This window comes from Bombus fervidus, chromosome 3 (genome assembly GCF_041682495.2).
Source record: "Bombus fervidus isolate BK054 chromosome 3, iyBomFerv1, whole genome shotgun sequence".
Lineage (NCBI taxonomy): Eukaryota > Metazoa > Arthropoda > Insecta > Hymenoptera > Apidae > Bombus > Bombus fervidus.
This window is the reverse complement of record NC_091519.1, coordinates 15,458,399-15,478,819: the sequence shown is the minus strand read 5'-3', so window position 1 is coordinate 15,478,819 and position 20,421 is coordinate 15,458,399. Positions and strand designations below refer to the sequence as shown.

General features: G+C 37.0%; 1 protein-coding gene across 8 annotated transcripts in view; it reads left to right on the top strand.

Moving 5' to 3' along the window:
* Sarm (sterile alpha and armadillo motif) overlaps window positions 1-20,421 on the top strand; it is a 135,904-nt gene that overhangs the window by 97,207 nt on the left and 18,276 nt on the right. For 6 of the 8 annotated variants that reach the window (XM_072000437.1, XM_072000435.1, XM_072000436.1 and 3 more), the window contains 3 exons: window positions 13,430-13,564; window positions 17,149-17,369; window positions 18,182-18,446. In XM_072000437.1, coding sequence (XP_071856538.1) covers window positions 13,430-13,564; window positions 17,149-17,369; window positions 18,182-18,446 — 621 coding nt within the window. Of the gene's footprint in view, window positions 1-11,356; window positions 11,993-13,429; window positions 13,565-17,148; window positions 17,370-18,181; window positions 18,447-20,421 lie in introns of those variants that run through there. The other 2 variants (XR_011799487.1, XM_072000431.1) reach the window with 2 other exon arrangements.

The following is a 20,421-nucleotide window of genomic DNA, read 5'->3' as shown; positions in this document are numbered from 1 at the left end:
TATTATGTTGTTTGTTCAAAAACGATGACGTTTCGTCGTAGCTCGTTCGTTGCGCTTGACGAGTAACCGAGATTTACAAATTGGATACTGTGATGATACAGAACGTTTTTTTCTTTTTTTTTTTTTTTGTCTTAAAGAGAAAGATTTAACATCTATTGTTTCAATGAAGAAATAGTTCTGTTTTAGTTTAAATTGAAGTACAGAGTGCGCAGTCCGTGAGTCACCGGACGTTTATTAACTTTAAAGCTTATTTATCTTATTCTGTATTCAGGTCTGTACGATCCAATCTTGTCATTAGACTGACATAATTTTTTCAAATTGAACTTTTACGATTTCTCCTTTACCTTTGGATACGTTGCAAAACATTCGAGAAGATGTTTCTAAAAAATCGTTGAAAAATTGTAATGAGGAAGTTGAATATAATACTCTTCGTTGAAATAGCTTCGTGATAAGATCTTCATAAAATAGTACGATTCTCTTTAAATAGTACAATGTTTTCCCTACAAGATCTACACGATTAAACAGGTATCGATTTCATTGTATAAAAATAATATTGATCTGCCTAAACTTGTTCGCATCTCTACCTGCTTCGACTCTTTTTATCACTCGAACAACCACTTCTCAACCCGAGTCCAACAAACTTCCAATCCTGACGTATCTCGACTCACCTATCTCTACATTCGATATTTCCTGTTACACATCCGAAAACAAACAACCTACAGATCCAACCAAAAGGAAACAAAACTTTCATCGTCCTAATCTGTGTACGTATCTCGCATCTCTATTCGCTTCAACTTCGGAGCATCTCTTTACCCTTCACACTCGCACCTCTCATTTATCACCACTCGAAATGCACTCCACGTTGATGTACGTTGCCGATGAAAAGAAAAGAGTAGCTGTAAAAAAGCTGTTAACAGAGAGGAGAAATCTAATCTGGATAACGGCATAACGGCCACGATAAAGAATTGGACTTTACAACGTCGATCATGAACGAACAAACGAGAGAATTCTGCGAAAGAAGATGATGCGCTATATGTGCACACGGCCTAATCACAACGTCACGGTCTTTCGTGTGCGTCATTGTTTCGGTCACAAACGAGATTCGCGGTTGTAACCATCCATCAGGCAATCAAAGCACCGCGTCACGATCCGTTACAACGGCGTGACATCATTGCGCTAAAACCACACGCAATGTCATACACGAGTACACACGTATATACATTCTAGGCATATCAAACTCTACTCGCTGTCTAGGAATCGATGTTGAACGTACGGTTATTCTACGAATGTGTCAGTTAGATTGTAAAGTTTATATATAGAATTGCATACACGTTGCAACGAAGGGGTCAGGTTTTCTAAGTTCGCCAGATGACTAATCGGTGTTTACTGTTGTGATGACTTCTGGTTCGTGCTCGTACGAACGACTGTGATCGGAATAGCAAAAGCGACGATCGCGCGGGGACAGGTGGCTCGGCCGCCTCGATTTCTTCCACGAAGGTGAATGAAATGGGAATAGCGGGAATCTTGGGACGAATGCGTCGATGCAATTGATCGTATTGAGGCTGTTTGAGCGGATTAGCCGAGGAATCGTAGCTGCGTCGTTATAGCCGTCGATGAAGTAACCGCGTGCAATCTGTGAAACGGTGTTTATCAAGATTTTTGGAATCTTTGGTATTTGATATTATAAACCAAGTGTTGGATAAAATTGCAACGGAGAAATGAATTTGTACCTTGGTGTGAAATAAGATAAATTATCGCAGAGCAAAATTATGATTTATGTTATCGTATAAATTTCGTAGCTATTTAGTACGCGTTTCTTTGCTTCTAATTGTGAGAAAACGTTGAAAAGATTTCTATTTTATAACGTCGCGAGTATCGTGTTTCACCGTCATGTATCGGAACATTACAAAATACTGTAATGTACATTATAAAATATTTATTTGTTTGCACAACGGTAAAGTACTCATTTTTTATAAAGTATCCTATACGTAGATTAATCTATGTACGATATCGATTGCACGACAGTCGTAAAAGGATGTAAGACGCTGTGGCCATAATTAGAAATTGAAACTCGAATCTCCTTTATTCACGCACTTTCACCGTCAATCATTCGAACGTTAAGATAATAGAAACTAAAACGTGAACTCTCTTCTTTTCACTCTTGAGAATTCGAGCCGCACGCAGCCAGCATTTCCCATCGAAACTTACTACAACTCGATTGCATTCGTATACCAGAACATCCACCGTCTTACTCACAGTCGCCCACTTTCACCTCCACAATGCCTCGTTCATTCATTCCTCAACGTAAAAAGTGAATACGCTTTTGTTTCGAAACGGAGGGAATGACACACCGTACTATAATATTGACGTTCCCTAACATTCTGGATAAACGTCAAAATACTCGCTTACATAATAACTAGTAGGATACGGAGAATCCGTATGAATCATTGCTTTAAAACATTGCCGATTAAGATAGACAAACTTGACTAAGCACTTTCAAAAATACCTTTCGCGATCGTCTCTAGATATCTCAGATAAAGACATTGTTTTCATCGCGATATACCTTAATAGCATAAATCGTTACTCTGTTCGACGATTTACTTTTATCCAAGTGCTCTGCCTCGAAGCGATACAACGATCTCTACGTAATATTATTATGAAACGAAAATTCCTTCGATACTGTATTACCAATCGTTCCATAAATAACAATAATTCACCGAATTACAAATCAATGTACGCGTATTAAAATACGGTTGAAAGGTACGTACAAAATTACACGTTTCGTCACCACGCCATCGAACGTAACCTATTCGAGTGTTATTCCAACATCGTTTCAGCTGTCCTCTCGAGGGACGCGCGAAAGAACCAGACTTCCTCCTCGAGTACCTTGGATGCCTCTTCTCCGTGCGCATTCCGCGCCAGTATTCCGACACGGTGACGCAAATCGTGTTCAAGCGGTCGCAAACGGGTTAACAGACCGCTTCTCGGTAGCGATTCGTCTCGTGCCGTTTCTTTGGCTACCGTGTCGCCGCTTCTTGGAACCGTTGCCTCGACTCACGTGCCCCTCTCTTCGAATCCGTGATTGTCCGAATAAAACGAGACTCGACGAAACTCTTACGCAACGGAGAACGTTGTTGATTGAACGACGATTAAATGAGGTAAACGGGCAATTTAATTGGCGTGCATGGTTAAAGGTAATTGAAGAGTTAACTAGGGAAAGAAACGACGATAGGATGAGCCGTGCAAGGTAACTTCGATAGTTTCAACATGGGTGGTTACTTCTTTTTTTTTTTTTTTTTTTTTAGAAGCTTTGAAATGTCTGGCTATGGCATTAATCTTTCGTTTTAATAAATGTGTTTACGTTAAATTATTAGGTATTTTTTAACGCAGAAGAGAAGTCTGGTATCGCAAAATTTGCGGTTTGTAGATAAGTTATTTACTACTGGTATATTTATCGTGGTAAGAGTGCTAAGAGAGTAGGCAACTTGTTCCTCCTTCCGCTGTAATCAGCATCTGTTAACTAAACAACTACTGATTGTTCGGTACACGATTGTGCGATCGTGATTCATCTTGTCTCTGCTGTATGTAATCGATACTTATCATTCGCCTTATCAAATTCGTGTTTAATGAATCATCCCAGTTCCTGTTTCCTCCAACTTCGTTCTGTCTTAATTAAATTTACAACTGATAGTACCTACATTATCCATCTGTCAAAGAAGAATTATTTTTTAGAATCAAGAAAATTTAATATACGTAAGAAATTAAAAAGATCCCTCAACGTGTTATAACTTTATTAATTACTCTCTATATTTAAGTTCCACTTAGCAATAATCTTAACAGATCCGGTCAAATGACCGATTTCAAAATTTAATTTAAATTTTATTATTATTTCTTTTGTTCGTCCGACTTCATTTAAATTCCATTAACTAATCCATTTTTCAATTTTTGTTAACATAAGAATTTACATAAAGTTAGACGAACAAAAGAGATGACGACGAACGTACAATTTTTAATTAAATTTTGAAACCGGTCATTTGACCGGGTCTGGTAAGGTTAGCGTTAAAAATGAAGAGCATTTTTCCAAAGGTAAATTAGGGGAATTTACGACGGAACATCGATCAATTAAGATTCAGGTAAGGCCTTGCGACCTTGGAGCGACGATTTGTGCGACTAATTAATTTGGTCAGCCTTCGAATCATGCTGAAGCAGTTGCCAAATCGAGAAGCATCGGTCCGCAACGCGCACTCCACCTAATGACATGTAATCATCGTGTTCCTTGTGTCTGTGTTCTCTTATATAAGGCTACAGAATGCGCTGGCCGAATGCCATAAGCTCGATATAAGTGCATCGCCACCGATAATCGTCGAACGCACCATTTTTTTGCGCAATTGCCGATGTCTTAATCGTTTCGATTGACTTTTTGCCCATTCAACTTCTATCGTACACTATGTGTAGCTTATGGTCTGACGATGAAACGAAGCGTGGACTATTCCGATCATTTTTTTTTTCTTTTTTTTCCTATTAAAGTGGTCAGCTAGAACGAGAAGTTGGTTATTATAATTACCAAAGACAACGATGCTGAATGCTGTGTATGTGATCCTTAGCGTGTTGGAATGCAAACGCTAATTATATTTCTCGATATTAATTTATATGAAGTGGGCAGAAGGAATTCTAGAGAAGCGGTTGTTGAAATTCTTTTGCAGATTAAATTCATTAGATTTTCTTGCAGTAAAATATAGATAAGAATTCGTATTCTAATAATTCATTTATTCTTTGTGACGTAAATTTTATGAAAACTTTTATGAAAAAGAACGATATAAGTTTCGCGAATTTGAAAATTTCGGGTCTTTGGATTTCTGAATTTCTGAACCTCTCGGGGGTTTTTTTTTTTTTTAAATATTTTTTAGTTTCATCTTGATATAAATTAAGATAAATTCTTTTTGTGATACATCATTCTTGGTTAAAATAAACAGTACGAACTATATGCTTCGAAGTTAAAAAATAAGGTCAAACAGCTTACAAACCAAATCCGTCCAACTTTCCTTCTACTTAAAATAATTAATGGCCCCTAAAAGATCCTCAGCATCGATTAATTTCTCATTTAGAACCGGCAATTTGTCATTTTCAACTCGTCAAATGTTACACGGTGCTCTTTCTCGCTCCGCTCCGTTCTAGATTCATTGTTCCAGCTCGAGAAGGACTGTTTCAAAGTTCTGACCGGCGTGAAAGTTTCGCAAACCGGTCCCATAAAGGATCCTTTGGGCTTCCCAAATCGGAAGTATCTCTTGTCTCTTGGTCGAATCGTAAATTGAATATGCTCCACTGAAATTAATTTAATTCAATTCGCGTTTTAATTATTCTTACGTCAATCCAATACGAAAGTTGTGCAATTTAAATGAATTTGTTGAAAATAAATACAATACAAACGTAATATTTCTCGTGGAATAAAAGATCAATGAAATCAAGTAATCTTCAGATAATCTTGTTGGAGATACTTTGAAATTTAAATGATATTGTTAGGTAATAATTTTTAAAAGATTGAATCAGTCGTACTGAAATCGTTTGATTGTTTACTAATAAACGTTCATCGAACGCTTTGATTACATCACAGCCAGATATTTATAAGTACAGTTTCGACAATATCAAAGCTGATAAGAATGATCGATCATCGAAAATTAAAATTAACAAGGATTACCTACTTTTTCTCGGTACAAACTTGATTCGTGGTATTATTAGCCGTTTCTTGGATTATAGCAGTCTTTCGCTATATTCAAAATTAAATATAAGAATATTTTAACTGGATATAGTCTCAATAACTAAACAAGTTTTCCCGTTATAGATTTCATATTTAATATACATAATTATGTTTTTCTATTCCTTGACATTAACTCAATCACGTTTCAGGTTCGGGGCCCCATTTCTTAGAGCTGGTTGACCTTTTTTAAAATTCATAGTTTTATAATATTAATGATATTAATTAAATCAGAGAAATCATGATCTCCAATGAATTCGAACTTTATTTCGATGAGGAACGAAACATTAGTTTCTACACGAGACGTTAATCGCAATTTCTTTTATTACAATTCAGGTGAATTTTGTTGAACCATATTTCTCAATAAAATCACCGATTAATTAATTACTAATTCACGATTATTTTATCACTGTTTAGAAACTCTCTGTTTTTTTATTTTTTTTCAATTCCCCTTCCAATTTTCCTACCTACACCTTAAATTTATTTAATTTTAACCTTCTCTTAAAATTCGAAAGCTCTTTTACCAATTGATTACCCTAATCTGATAAACAAAATCTCCAATAATCGATTTGCCATTTAAAAAATTTGTCACCATTTATAATATCTTCATCCAAATCTGCAATTTTGTATTTCTTTCGATTCTTCCTTCAATTTTAGTTGATTTAGTACTTGTTTTAGAATTCGTGGCCTGTTATCACGGAATCGGTAAGGTGGATTTTCTTGGCGCGAAATTCCTTCGGTTCTTATCTCTGGTGTCTCAATGCCACAACGAGTCGTCGAGGAATTCCTGCTCTCGGCTAGGCGAGAGAGCTCCTTTATGCGCGTAGAACCGGAGGAACGTGTTTCCTTCGGAACTCACAGAGGACTTCTTTGTTTGAACGGGCAACAGAGTGTCGCGTCACGCTGTACACACCTTCCATAGCTCGATCGCGAACGAAATCGTTGGAATTAAAAGAAATTTGCGTCATTTCGCGTCATACGTATGATTAGATAAACAAGTACAAAGTTTAGGAAACTTGTGCAGATGCAAGATTCAATTTTTAGATTCTATTTAAATGTGTCGATTTATTCGAGTGGAAGATGTCGAAGACACACGCTTATGAATATATTATGCGTGTTATTTTGAAATTTCACTAGTACTGTGACGAAACTCTATTTATCACGATCATATTGATAAAGTTTCAAACAAATCTGAAAATGTACATAGAAGGTACAAGATATCTCGGGCAAGTTATATCTCGCAGAAAACAGAAAAGAAAGTATTTAAACAATCGACTGTCCATTATATCGTGCTGTATATTAATTCTTTTATATACCAAATATATTTATTGCATGCATATCCTACCGACATTTTGATCATCGATGAATCTCTATACGTAATTGAACAAAAGATAAGTAATGAAAGAACAAAGATAAAGTAAGCTACAAAGTTGAAAAGCATACGTGTCTTGGCAGGAGAACGGAACAAAGAACTGCATGAAAGTTTTCAAGGTCTAAACGTGTTTATAGAAATTTTATTCTATCCATCTGAGATACGAATTTTATACACGGAAATTGCAACATCTCGTTTTCTCTTATAATAAATAAAATACAATGCGGCCAACATTTCTCAAATAATTAACAAAATAATTAAATCCTATTTAGATCTTAAACACGGGACATTGAGCGAGTTATAAAAGGAGCGTAAACAATGAATAAAATCAAGATGAAGAGAATCGCGCAGTGGGACGAGGCTCGAATTGGAGCCTTTGTATCGTTGGAAATCCGGCTTTAACGCGCGGCGTCTTCGTCAAGGATTATGAACACGAGCTTACAACCCGTTCGTATACAGACGATTCTCCCGATACAACGACAGTGTCACGAGGCGACGTCTCCGAATCGCCTCTTTGTGTCTGGCGAGAGTCAATACGCCTACAGCTGTCTGCCAATGCTCTCGGTGATAGAACCTTTTGCTTGCTCGAAGCCACACGGAAGCGCCAAGAAACTGTCTCCGTTATACTCAGCTGGAAACCTTGAGACTCTATTCCACGCGCGAAATAGACAAGTTATCGTTAAATGACAATATTTTTAATTGTCTCGATTGAACTTTATCAATGCGTTTGATTAAATGCCTTTGGGCATCAAGGTTTTTCTTATAGATATTTCAATTGATGAAGATGCACGTAGAATTGTACAAAAGAGCGTTCTTTGTAACCAGACAAACTATTAAGTTGTTATTTATTAGAAAAATATGTGTAGATAGCGTTCGCGAAATTTTTGTGCGAATTCTATAATCATTCTACTGCTTTTTCGCCAACGCAGGTGTGATAAAATCATATGTATAGTTCTGGAAACTTACATAAAAATATTTCATAATATGCTTCTTCTTCAGAAACATGTTTACTGATTTTCAAATTTCGCGAGACAAATTTTTATTTAAATTCCACCTCTTCAAGTCTGTTCTTACAAAATACGAATCTGCGTAAACATCCTCAATCTGTTAATGAATATAATGAATTCTCTACACTCGTCAATGATACATGGAATTATCTACGTGATACGAAAACACTGCTAATGAAGGGAATGCAAACAAAGTGAAACACGCGTCACTCGAAAACCATCCAAGAAAATCCCATCACCTGTTCCAACAATAATAGACGAGCCAAGTCGAAGTTATCGATCGAAACAACCTACATAATATTTTCACTATCGATATCATTCTTATCTCGGTATACACGTACCTATGTAATCACGACACGTTCAAACAATCATCAACATCGTGCAACAATACTTGTTCGAATCGTGCCAAGAAAATCTAATCGCTAAAGGAAATCAATGGATCAATGGATCAATGGATCAATGGATCGTGGTAATTGTAACAGAGCGTTTATTGCGCCATTTATGACTCCATAAATCAAATGGCGCCAATGGTTGACATTTATCGTTTCTTTTCTTAACGAACTAGCTGGAAAGAAATTATTTGGTCGCTGACCTATCAAGGCGGCGAGTCGCACGCCGCACCTAACTTCTTATCTATTTCTTTTCGAAAATATTTCTCCTCGTCTTTTTTTCTTTCGTTCCGCCTGTTTCTTTTTCCTCTTTGACTTTTTATCGTTGTTTCAACTTCGATCCGTTGACTGAATTTTCAGTTGTTACGGCCGACACGTATGTCGAGGACACCCGGTATGCTCTCACCAAAATTCCACGACATTCGACGTCCTGGTTGTTGGAGTTTTCTTACATTCACCTCGTTAGACCGCATTCCAGTCTTTGTGTCCCTCTTTTCCATCGCCCAGCTGCTTACTTTTTCTCCTCTGCTTCTTTCTTCATCGTCGCTCGTTCCTTATACAGTGCATCGAAGATGACTTACGGGATTGGGCTCTGGTTGTTGAGCTTAAGAGGTAATGACGGTAATATCGCTGGTGAAGAGGTTCGTTGTGCGGCGTTTGATATGGTTGGTTCGCGTCTTCTTTCAGAACTTTCTCTGATCGTCTTTTGGGCTCAATATTGTAATTGCTTTACGGTTGAAAGTATCAAATAAAAAAGATTTTTTGCTATATCATAATTGTGGATATTAGAGTTGATTCATATCATTTCAAGCAGTGTGTGACATTTTTAATTACTACACGTGAGTAGAAACTATTTGCGAAAATTTTATTACATAGCCATTTGTTGTATTCGAATGCTGCTAAATTTTGGTTCGTAACTGACTTTCCTTACATGATGGCAAAGTGGTTAAAAAATTGTCTGTCAGACGAAGTACCCTGTATATAGAAATCATTTCTACAAAAGATAGCATCGTGATCTTCGTTCTTCCTCCTATATTCAATTTCGACAATATGGAACTTCGAAAAGAGGAAGGTTTAATCACTTCCACTGCAATCTTCGGGTCTCTTTTCCTGGAGTGTCCAAATCTTGAAAGAGTTCCGTATGCCATAACCCTCGCTCCGAATACCGACTGGCATACATTCTCAGCTCCCTTCGGTAGTTCGTTCAGTAGCACGATAGACGAAAATCTTGACCTGGATTCTCAGACGTACTTAACTGTGAGCCCAGAACAGTAGATAAGAGGAAACCAACATTCCCTTTAAACGTAAATCAATCGGGGGCTGTCACGAGTCGCCTCTAGACACGTTAGTTTTATAGACAGACTGAAAATAGATAGTGATGGATATACGAGTGTTGTTCCAAAAAGAAATTTTATTAACTTGCTAGATAGTCTAAAGCTTTTCCGGGCTATGATGTAATGTTCTCAATTTTTTTTTTCTTTGTGACACAGTTTTATCAGATTATGACATATATAATCAAATGGAGCAGAATGCAAGGAATATTAAATATTTTTGCATATTATGTGCACTCTGTACGTTCCTCCACATTTAAATATCCCGCAAATGCATAAACCTTCACAGTCTAGTAATCGATCAGTGATGCATTTTTCTTTATTTTCTACGATCGTTTGCCGTTTTACTTTTTTTTTCATTTTTCATTTCACTGTTATAAAGCCCTCGGCTGATCTTCTAATACTTTACAATTGTTATTTACGAGGCAGCCTGTACATGTGACAATTTCAACGTCGTCGTTCTCATACATTGAGAAGCCTATTACGTTCAGCATAAACAAGTAACTTCATGAATTGTATTTTATTCTTCAATTTGAGTTCCAATTGACATGGAGATTCGTAGAAGTCAAACCATAAAATCGATCGATTTTTCGATCCCATTAATTGCTCCGCTACCCCTTGTTGAAACGGGGGCGGTTGTAAAACTGGGACAACGATAACTCGATTCTCCGAATAACGCGGCACTTTTTATCTTCTGTCGTTCTAGCATGACGAAAAACTTTCGTCGGTCTCCTCTGCATTGTGTACAGTGTACAGCCTTTTATCTCTAGTGAAGAAAAAAAAGCATAACTAATAAGATAACGCCTTTACGATCCTCTTCGTTCTTTCGTCCATTCATAAAATGGTGCCATCTGTTTTATCTAAGAAATAAAGGAATTTCAAAAATTGACGTTCATTATTGATAGAATTCTTATGAATGACTTTGTAATATCTATATTGGAAATAAAATATTTAAGACTACGAAGGTTTTATAGAAACTATCACAATGACCAAAATCTCTCGTTAAATTTCAGTAATATCGAAAAGCTTAACACCAGAATTGCCAAATAATTAGTAATCGAAATCGAAATGAATCTTTTACAAAAAGATTATTTAAATTTCTTAAATTACGCTGTAAATTTATTAAATTTCTATGAGACTACAAATTTATCATTTTGTCTATACCAGTAGTTCCGGTATAAGATTCAGACATGCGTGTTTACGTTACGAGGGGGTCTTCTTTCTACGCTTTGAATAACAATTACCAGAGATTTAATGCGTTTATTTCATTAATTCACACGCTATATAATAGTCAAACACATCTTCGTTAATTTAGTTCATTGCTTTTTCCTAGAATCCCGACGTACGACCTGGTTTTCGTTCTTAATTCGAGGCTTTTCTCACGTGCGCGTTCGCTATGCGGAATTCGCAAGTTCGCGGGGTCGCCGTGGCGGGGAGGGCGGCGCTACGATCGCGGCTCTCGCGGCATCAGCGCGACACAGTCGCTCAGTTCGAGTCTGACCGTCACGCGATACTTATCAACCCGGCTGCCGGTTACGTGTGTGTCCTCAGTGTCAGCCGGTACACGTTCTACTCATTCATAGATATACGAAATATAGACCGCGTGTACCTCAGAGTTTTAGAAATATTAAAGATACTTAACGTGGTTTCTCTTTCTCTTTCTAACAATTGTTCGTTCCAGCCATAGAAAAGGAACGGAAGACCTCGCTGTTTATCTCTTCTTTTTTGAAACGAGGTTCACGCTCTTCATAAGGCATTCCCGATCTATATTTATGTTTGTTTATACGTTCTCCAGCATAATCAGCCATCGAAATCGCGATCGATCATCGTTCAATATTCCCCGTTACGAAAGTGACGGATCTGATCAAAAAGTCATCGTTGCGTAATTCGTAGTCAGGATGAAAGAGCAATCACACGCGTAGCAAAAAACCACGAGTAACGATGACACGTGAAATTGAACGAATATCGTTCCATGTGACACCAGTGCCCGTGCAGATCCGGGAATCGCATCGGGATGCTGCGAGTGCATGTCGATCGAGGTTCTCAAAACGATAAGGAAGCAATGGCGGGGAGAAGAAGAGATAGTAAAGAGGAGTAGGTTGCAAGAGGAAGTGTGCGTGCCCTCGCTGAACTGTCAAATGGTTAGTGTTTCGGCCACTCGCGCGCCACTGTGCCCGTTTAAATACCGTATCGTTCTCCTCTTAACCTTTTTATATCACTGATTGAATGATCATTCGTTGATTATGCCAAATAATTTTGGCCAATTTTCATATGTGACAACTATTTGTACACAATTTATGTAATCAAGCAATGCTTCTTATATGGATGTTTTGTATTTTCTCTACTATCTTTATCAATTTTTACCTGTGATAAGTATCACCGTACAGTCCTTGTAGTTAAATCTATATAACAATATGATAGCGTTCCTTTTATAAACCTTGAGAGCTTCAGATTTTTCTGTATGCATTGATTACTCTGATGTTATTCCATGGTATGATTTAGTTGTCACTAATGTATAGAATTAGTATGAAATCAGTGCGTTACTAACAATAATTATTGAATTAGCGATAAACTGATGTCTCGCCTTACTATCACATGTCAATATAGAGTACGCGTGTACTCGTGTACTAAACGCAAGTACGCTCTGTTTACATTTTGCCATAGCAGTTTTTTAAACGAGTACTCGGCGTGCGTGTATTCTGGTGTGTTGATACACAAGCGCGAGCGGTATGCGAACGTGTTTCCTTCGGTTCCGTTGACCACAAGGTTCCATTTACGTAACAGACGTGTTGCGAGACTCGCATATCTCGCATGTCTTTTTCCTAGAAACGTCCAAGTGTGCTCGTAAGCCGTACGTGGAATCGAAAGCTTTACGAAGCTTCTTCGTGTCACTTCGATTATTTTTCTTTTTCTTTTTTTTCCTCCTATTCCTCTTGTACTCCTCTCTTATTCCTCTAATACCAAGTCTAACCTCACTCGAACATCACTATGAAACAACGCCAGTGTATTTCTCTAGTTGCATTTCTCGGTCGCGTCATCGAGGTCGAATCTAAGAAAGAACGTATTTTCTTCTTGTTTACTAGACTTCAGTAATCTTCTCAGAGTGGAAACGACAAACATTCGTTTCCATAATACTTTTCACGCGCATATACCAATATGCTTTCGAAACGCGAACCAATTAATGAAGCGAGAAAGGCCGACCACTTTTCAACGAATTTTCAAGATCCGGGATCAGCTGGTGGATCGGTCGTGTGCAATTAACGAGCACGTAGGTGGTAGCTGTTCGCCTGATTTCCAGTCTCAGCGACTTTTCACAGTTCGATCATTTGTACTTTGTGTGCCGTACGGTGAACGATAGTACTTGTGTACGACAACAAATTACGATATACAGACTTATGCAAACGTTCTGTCATTAAATTCACTCATACGATAATAGATTTTTAATACAATTTTTGAGTCAGTTTAAATTAGTGCGACGATTATGTTATACGATATTTAATTGTTTTAAATTCGAGAATAAAATGAAATAAAAACCAGCGATGAAAGTTGATGATTAACCATGTTGTTTATTATTGCAGATGTCGGAGTTCCCGGTGGAGGGAGGGGAAAACGGTGACATGCACACTGTCATGGAGAATTTTCAAAAAAAGAACAACATGGTGAGCGGAAGGAGCCACGTTACCCATCATCCACAGGTCACTTCATCGTCACAGGTAAATTTTCAATTACATATTTAATTAGTTAATTGTAACATAAAACACCAAACAAAGTTACATACATAATAAAAAAAAGATACAAATGTTAGGGAATGTATATCAAAAACGATTATCGATAGACTGGATTTTTATGCAAAATATTTGTATTTCAATTAAACTAGACAATTCTAAAGAAATAGACAATCAAATAGACAATTCTTAAGAAATAGACAATCAAACAGACAATTCTAAATATATAACTATCTGTATAACTAAATTGCACATATTTATGCAAATTTATATTTTTCTGAATCTTGTAACAAGTACTATACATTGAATACTTCATACATTTTTGCATATTTAACGAACTCTGTGTTTTTTTACAAAAGTATGAATGCATAAACATCCGCAATCTATATGTATATTCTATGTTTTATATGATCTACGTTTCTCTATACGGCGTACATTTTTCTATATTTAATCTCGCGTAAATGCATAAACATTAGCGTAAACACCAATCTAATTACCAGATAAGCGAAACGAATTTTTAAATAGAAAGAAATCAAAATACAAAAAACGAAGAAAATGCTGGTTAATTATTTACTATAAGCTTCCAACATACCAGGCTATCGATTGATTGCACTCAAAGTTTCTAAATGTAACCACTGTTCTGACTGTACGAATTACATCTAATCGTTCACGTGCTTCTCTGCCAAGAGCTGGCAAAATTCAGGTCCAAGAGTGAGTTTTAATCGCTGCAACCCCGTCTTCCCTGACGCGTGTCTCTCAAGAATGACTTAATAAGCTGCCATCGAACTTTCTATTTGGAGATTATGACGAAGAATGACCTTTAATTCGACTAGAGCGTCGCGACGCGACGCCTCCCACCCACGCTGAATTTCCCGAATTTCTCGAAAACTAGGAATTACTCTGTCGGGAACGCCCCGCGGTTCCGCGACCAGCTTGAACGAATTTCCAAAATTAAATCGACGTCACTTTTCACCAAGTATCGCGCGCCACGTGGCCAGAACAACTCACAGACCATCTTAGAAAGAGAAAATTGTCAACGAAAGCGAAGCCAAAATACCGAGCGATCATCTTCGATAATATGATTATATACATCTTTGATAATGAAAAATATGTTTAATTTCTACGAAGCGTGAGGTGTTTATTATAAGCAGATTTCGAAATAGATTTTATAGTAACGATATAGCAGCGTGAAAGATAAAAATTCCTCGATACGTTCGTTCCTATTAAAATATGACTAACTGTGTGTTTGTTTTTCGTTTGTTCAAAATGGAACTTTAAGTACACGTCGATCTTTGTACGCGCCTACTTTCAAATCCTGTTATTTTCTGTTTATTTCGGTCACGGGATATCGTGATTTCTTGAAACAGAATTACCTACACGTTCTCGTTGAAACTATTTATATCTTCGCTTTTTATGGGCACTAAAATTATATATATGTAATTGTACTAAGATAGAATCGTCTATAGTTGTTGTCTGTGTTAGTTGCAATAAGCAAAATCCTCTTGGCACCAATTGGTGCACGTGGAAAACGTTGAACCCTCGCATAATTTCGGTCACGTATTTCTTTTCAATCACGTGACTCTGATCCTCGGTAGAAGCTTAAGAAGCAAGAAGATCGACTAAAAGATCGCGAAGAAAATTTGGAATAAGATGAAAATTCGATTGAAAGTAAGGGAGAGCCTAGGTTATTTATTTTATTAAGAAGTTCTAATATAAAGATCTAGAAACGCGATTCGTTGGTCGAAATCGACCGATTGTGCAATGATACAGAGTCCACGTGTTTCAGTACCGCCCACTGATACCCTTATCATCGAAACATTCTCTTTTAATTACGCTTCGATTCCATCCTTAATGGATTTTCATGTCAGTAAGCTCTCGATACTCATCAGCGTATTTTGTTTCGAGGCAGCGTTCTTGAAAGTGCAGTGATTTATCGAGAATTTAAATAGCTTCTTTTATTTGATAGCCTATCTGCATCGATGAGTCAGTTACACGAAAGTAATGATCGTCGCTTAATCATAATTAGACCGTTTTTGATGCAGCCTGTTGAGTAGGTAATTATTTGAGAGTTTCTTACATTCTTTGTATCGATGATTGGTAATTACTAATTGGATCGATACAGTGATTAGATGCGTGAATAAAAAAAAAAAAAAAAATTGAAGTTCAGATTATGACTGAGAACTAGTGGCTTATTTACCGAGAATTCATTAAGAGACGAACCAGATTTCAAGCATTTAAATGTTCACAATTCTCAATACGAAAATTCACACCCAAGCGATCAAATGATACAAAGATTCATCGATTTAAAATTCAATTCTAAACAATTTTATTCTGAACTCTATATTTTCATAACATTTGCATCGTTATCACGTATCAAGTATCGCTATGCTTCTCAAAACTCGAATCTTTAAAAACTTTGATCACGATCATCAGCATCGTACGTACAGTTCCCAGACACTCGAATTAAAAACCGATCTTTCTTATCTCTCTTTAGCCAGAATTCTTCGTCTGTAAAGAAATATTCACATAATCACCGATCTTATGCATCCTTCTCGCTTTACGTAATTCTTGCCCACGTGAATTTTTTTTTTTAACCCAACTGAAACTAAACATACGACTTGCAAGCCTGCGATCCTCAAGGATATCATTCTCAAGGATTCATAATCTCTTCATAACCGCTTCATAATCTCTCTTCTTCCTCGGGACGTTGAATTTACTCGTCTTCTAACGAACGTTCCTAGGAATGTTCTGAGAATCTGTTGAATATTAGAGTTTCGTAGAGTATTTAGAAAATAAATTTACACGGTTTGTTTGGAATAACCATCGAATCGATCGTTGCCACGGCAAATGAATTATTCGGAGTTTGATTTCACTGGAAATAATCCGCTGCGTTCGAATGTCTGATATACAGGGTGTGCCAGAAGTAGAATACCGATATATGCAACTGATTACGGAGTATCAAGTCTCACATAAAGTTTCTCTAATTTAAAAGCAATTTAAAAGACCGCCTCTGTTGTTTGACATGACATTTCACTTCGATAGTTTATACCTTCAATTACTCGGTAGACTTTTCTACCATCCGATAACGAGAACAGTTCGATAATCGAATCTTTCGTCGCGCCGTGTGATCTTTTATGTCATCGAGTGCTTAACATTTTTCTCCGCGTAAGATTTCTATTTAAAGTATGCTCTTTGTAAAATTTCAAATACACAAACTGAACGTAAGTTCTGATCTACCTTCCCTAAAACACTGTCATCTAATTTCCCCGAAACAAATCGGATCACCGAAATTACGTAATTTATCGAGAAACCTAGGTTTTCGCAATACACGCACAATAACCGTGAAAATGTCATGGATTGGGTCCAAACAGCTTAACAAGAACGAAAAATCTGTGAAAAGTGACTGGGACGATTCGCGTGAAAAACAGAGACCAAAGGTGTGCTTTGAGAGAGCGGTTACAAAAAAGAGAGAGAGAATGAGAGTGAGAGAGGAAGAGCCTGAGACGAATAGGCGAGAGTGAGTCATCTCACGTGGATTTTAAATAGAACGTAAACGGCTTTTGACTCGGCAGATGCTGACGACGAACCAGAGCCAGAGCAGCAGCAGCAGTTCGAGCAGGGTGGCCAAATCCTCGCAGAGGATTCTTACCTCGTCTTCATCGAGTGAGATGAAAGCAAGCTCCATGAAGAGCGACCTGAGAGAACTTCAACGCGGCATATCCGAAATGAAGAACAATATTTCCACGAACTTTTCACAACGATTGCGAAACAGCATGGAGAACCTGGTGGATAGGTAGGTCCTTTAAATTATTATTACTCTTTATAATTCGTTTTAGGTTCGTTTATGTATTTAGTAAATTGTTTCATTGACTTATGATGATCGATCATCTTGTATACGCTATGTTATTATTTTGATAATTTGTTATTCGTGTTTAATATTGGTACGATAGTTATAAAAGTTTACTTTGTAATAGTAGAAGCAGTGAGAGTTGTGAATTTCGAATTTTCGCTTAGAGCAAGTTCCGCGATACATTTCTTGACATTTGTAATGTTGAGGACAGATAAAATCGTTGATATAAGCGATGTTAAGATTTTATATAAAACTCGAGATTAAAAAACGATTTATTGTAGTTGATTGGGAATTAAAAGTACATTCAAGAAAATTTGCAAAAAAAATCAATCTTATCAAATCAACGTAAATGAAATAATAGCAATTTTTCGTGCCATAGAGTGTCTAGCAGAAATCTTAAATTGACAGCTTATCAAGAATACCACTGAACTGTCAAATATCTTCAAACAAATTGTCGTACAAAATTTAACGAATCCTCCGTACAGGATTAGATTTCTATTAAATTGTCGTGCAAAATTGGAACGTGCAATGATCGAAACCTGAATTGAAGAGTCTCTGCGACTAGACTCGATTTCTCTCTCGTAATCAGCAAAGTCACGTCCACCGCGTTATTTATAACCGGCAAATTCCCGTTTTAGCCGCGTGCTAAGCGATTATTTTCAAAGCTTCTCTCGCGTTCCTCGCATCGCGCAAACACGAAACGCGCGAAAATCCGCTCGTAATCCTTATAAAATCCAGTTTTGTATTTTTCACAGAGATGGAAACGGGACGGAGGAGGGTGACTTGACGGAGCCATTGGTGACGTTTCCGGATCCAGACACTCCACCACCCGCCACGGGAACAGTTACGTTAACAGGAGGTTCACCCTCGCAATTGAGCTCTCTGAACTCACTGAATAATCTTCACAATATGAGTCCACCGATCAGCATGTCGAACATTTCGAATATGACGAACCTACCTGCTGGACAGGAGACGATGAAATTCGAACAGAAAAAGATGACAAGTGCTTCCAAGACGAAGGTAAGATGTTTGGTATTCTCGTTTTACAAATTAGATTGAGGATAGCGAATAGCTCTCTTGTATAGCAATAATAATAATAATAATTTAGCATACGATAATATTAGTAACAGTCACAAATTACAAGTTTGATCCTGTCTCCTTCAATTGTGCAATTATATGTCAAGTAGAATTGATTAATTTGTAACATTCACGTGTACAGCCACACCTGTTTTATTGTATTGCCAAGCTTATTTATTAGTATTGCTGATCATTTGTAATTTGTGGCTTGTGAAATTTCATTAATAATATTGGTTCAATTGTGCGAGGACGTGATTTGAATATCAAATGGGAAAATAGAGATAGCGATTCAGATGTTTGGTACTTTTGTTTTGTAGATTAGATTGGTGAGAGATAAAGAAGCAATATTTTGATGACTAAAAATAGGGAAAGTAATTTGGGTAAAAATTTGGCTTTCTTTGGGATTTTCAATGAAGTGGAGTGCCATGCTGCGTGTGTTGATTTGTGTTACACAGAGCAGTTTGGAAGTTATAGTATGGCAGTTGAAGAATCGAAAGTACTCGGTTTACAGTTTACCGTCAGTAACGTAAGACACAAAATTACAATTCACGTGTTACGTAAGAACAAAGCGAAATCCTACAACGAACAATTTGTACTGTGTCTTCGTACTTGTTATAAAAAACGATCTTATCTAGACATTCGATTTATCTTTCATTTTTTTAAACGCTAATCGATACAGAGCTTAAAAACTTAAAAAGGAAACAAGGAGAAAGACCTAAACGATGTATAGTATTACAATAAATTATATTTTATCGATTGAAGAATTTTTTCAAAGTTATGAAATATAGTGCAATACGGTGCAATACATATAATATAATATAATACATTCTAAATCTCGCCAAGTCTCGTGATCATTTTATTATAAGCTTAAAAGTCTTAGAAACTCTAATTGTGACAATTTATCGATGAAAGCTTAGTTTTGGAATCGAATCATTTTCTGTTCGAAATTGCGCGTGAAATAATCGATGTCTCGTGGAGATTGCGATGCTGCGCAATGTTTGGCCGAAGGTGCGGTTTCCTCTAGGTAGTCTAGGTCAAGGACTTCGAGTCTATCTCTAGGTAACTCCTCTAGCCAAGCTATCAGTGACGTATCTATTCGCTGTTTACATCTCGGGATATGGTATTATCATCCAAGATCCGTTTATTTGTCCTGACATTTCATTTTTCATAATATATTTTACACGTAGAATGATAGTCGTGTATTTTTATTTCGTGTCGCATATTTTTAATCGACGAATGTCACGTCTTATTCCCTCAGGAGCTGAACTTTTTCCGCTTGAATTATATTTTTAACTTCACTTCCGTCATGCCAAGGTCGGTGTTTCCACCCTCTTTCGCAAACTTAATAAGGATAATATCGTCGAAAAATTAACGATCCTTCATTAATCTCTTCCATCTTATTAAACTTTCTAAATCATTTACGCCCTGAGTAAAATTTCACGCGTGAATATTTTTCAAGTGAGTTTTTATTTTGAAAATAAACCTGGAAAATCTTTTGGACGAAGAAATCCTACGTACGTCTGTTTATTGGATCTAAATCTCCTTAGAACCAGACGACGGATACCAATGCCATTTATCAAAATTAGACTTGTGCCTGTCCATTGAGTGTAAATCTCCGTAGAACCAGACAACTTGCGCCAATGCCATTTGGCGCGATTTTGGACACAGTTTCCATCTCTAGGCAATGTTTCGCTTTATTCCACAAATTCTGCGTTTCTCTTAGCAACCGTGTGATACCTCCTCGTTGAGTCAAATCACCCTACCATAGGGTTGTTCGAATCATTTTCTCGTTTTTGATAGTTTCTCTTGCCGGACCATAGAATACACGACATTTTCTCATTCTTTCGTTGTTATACGAAAGGCTAATGACACCTCTCATAACGTACAAATTTGATCATTCTGTGCAAAGATGAAAGTT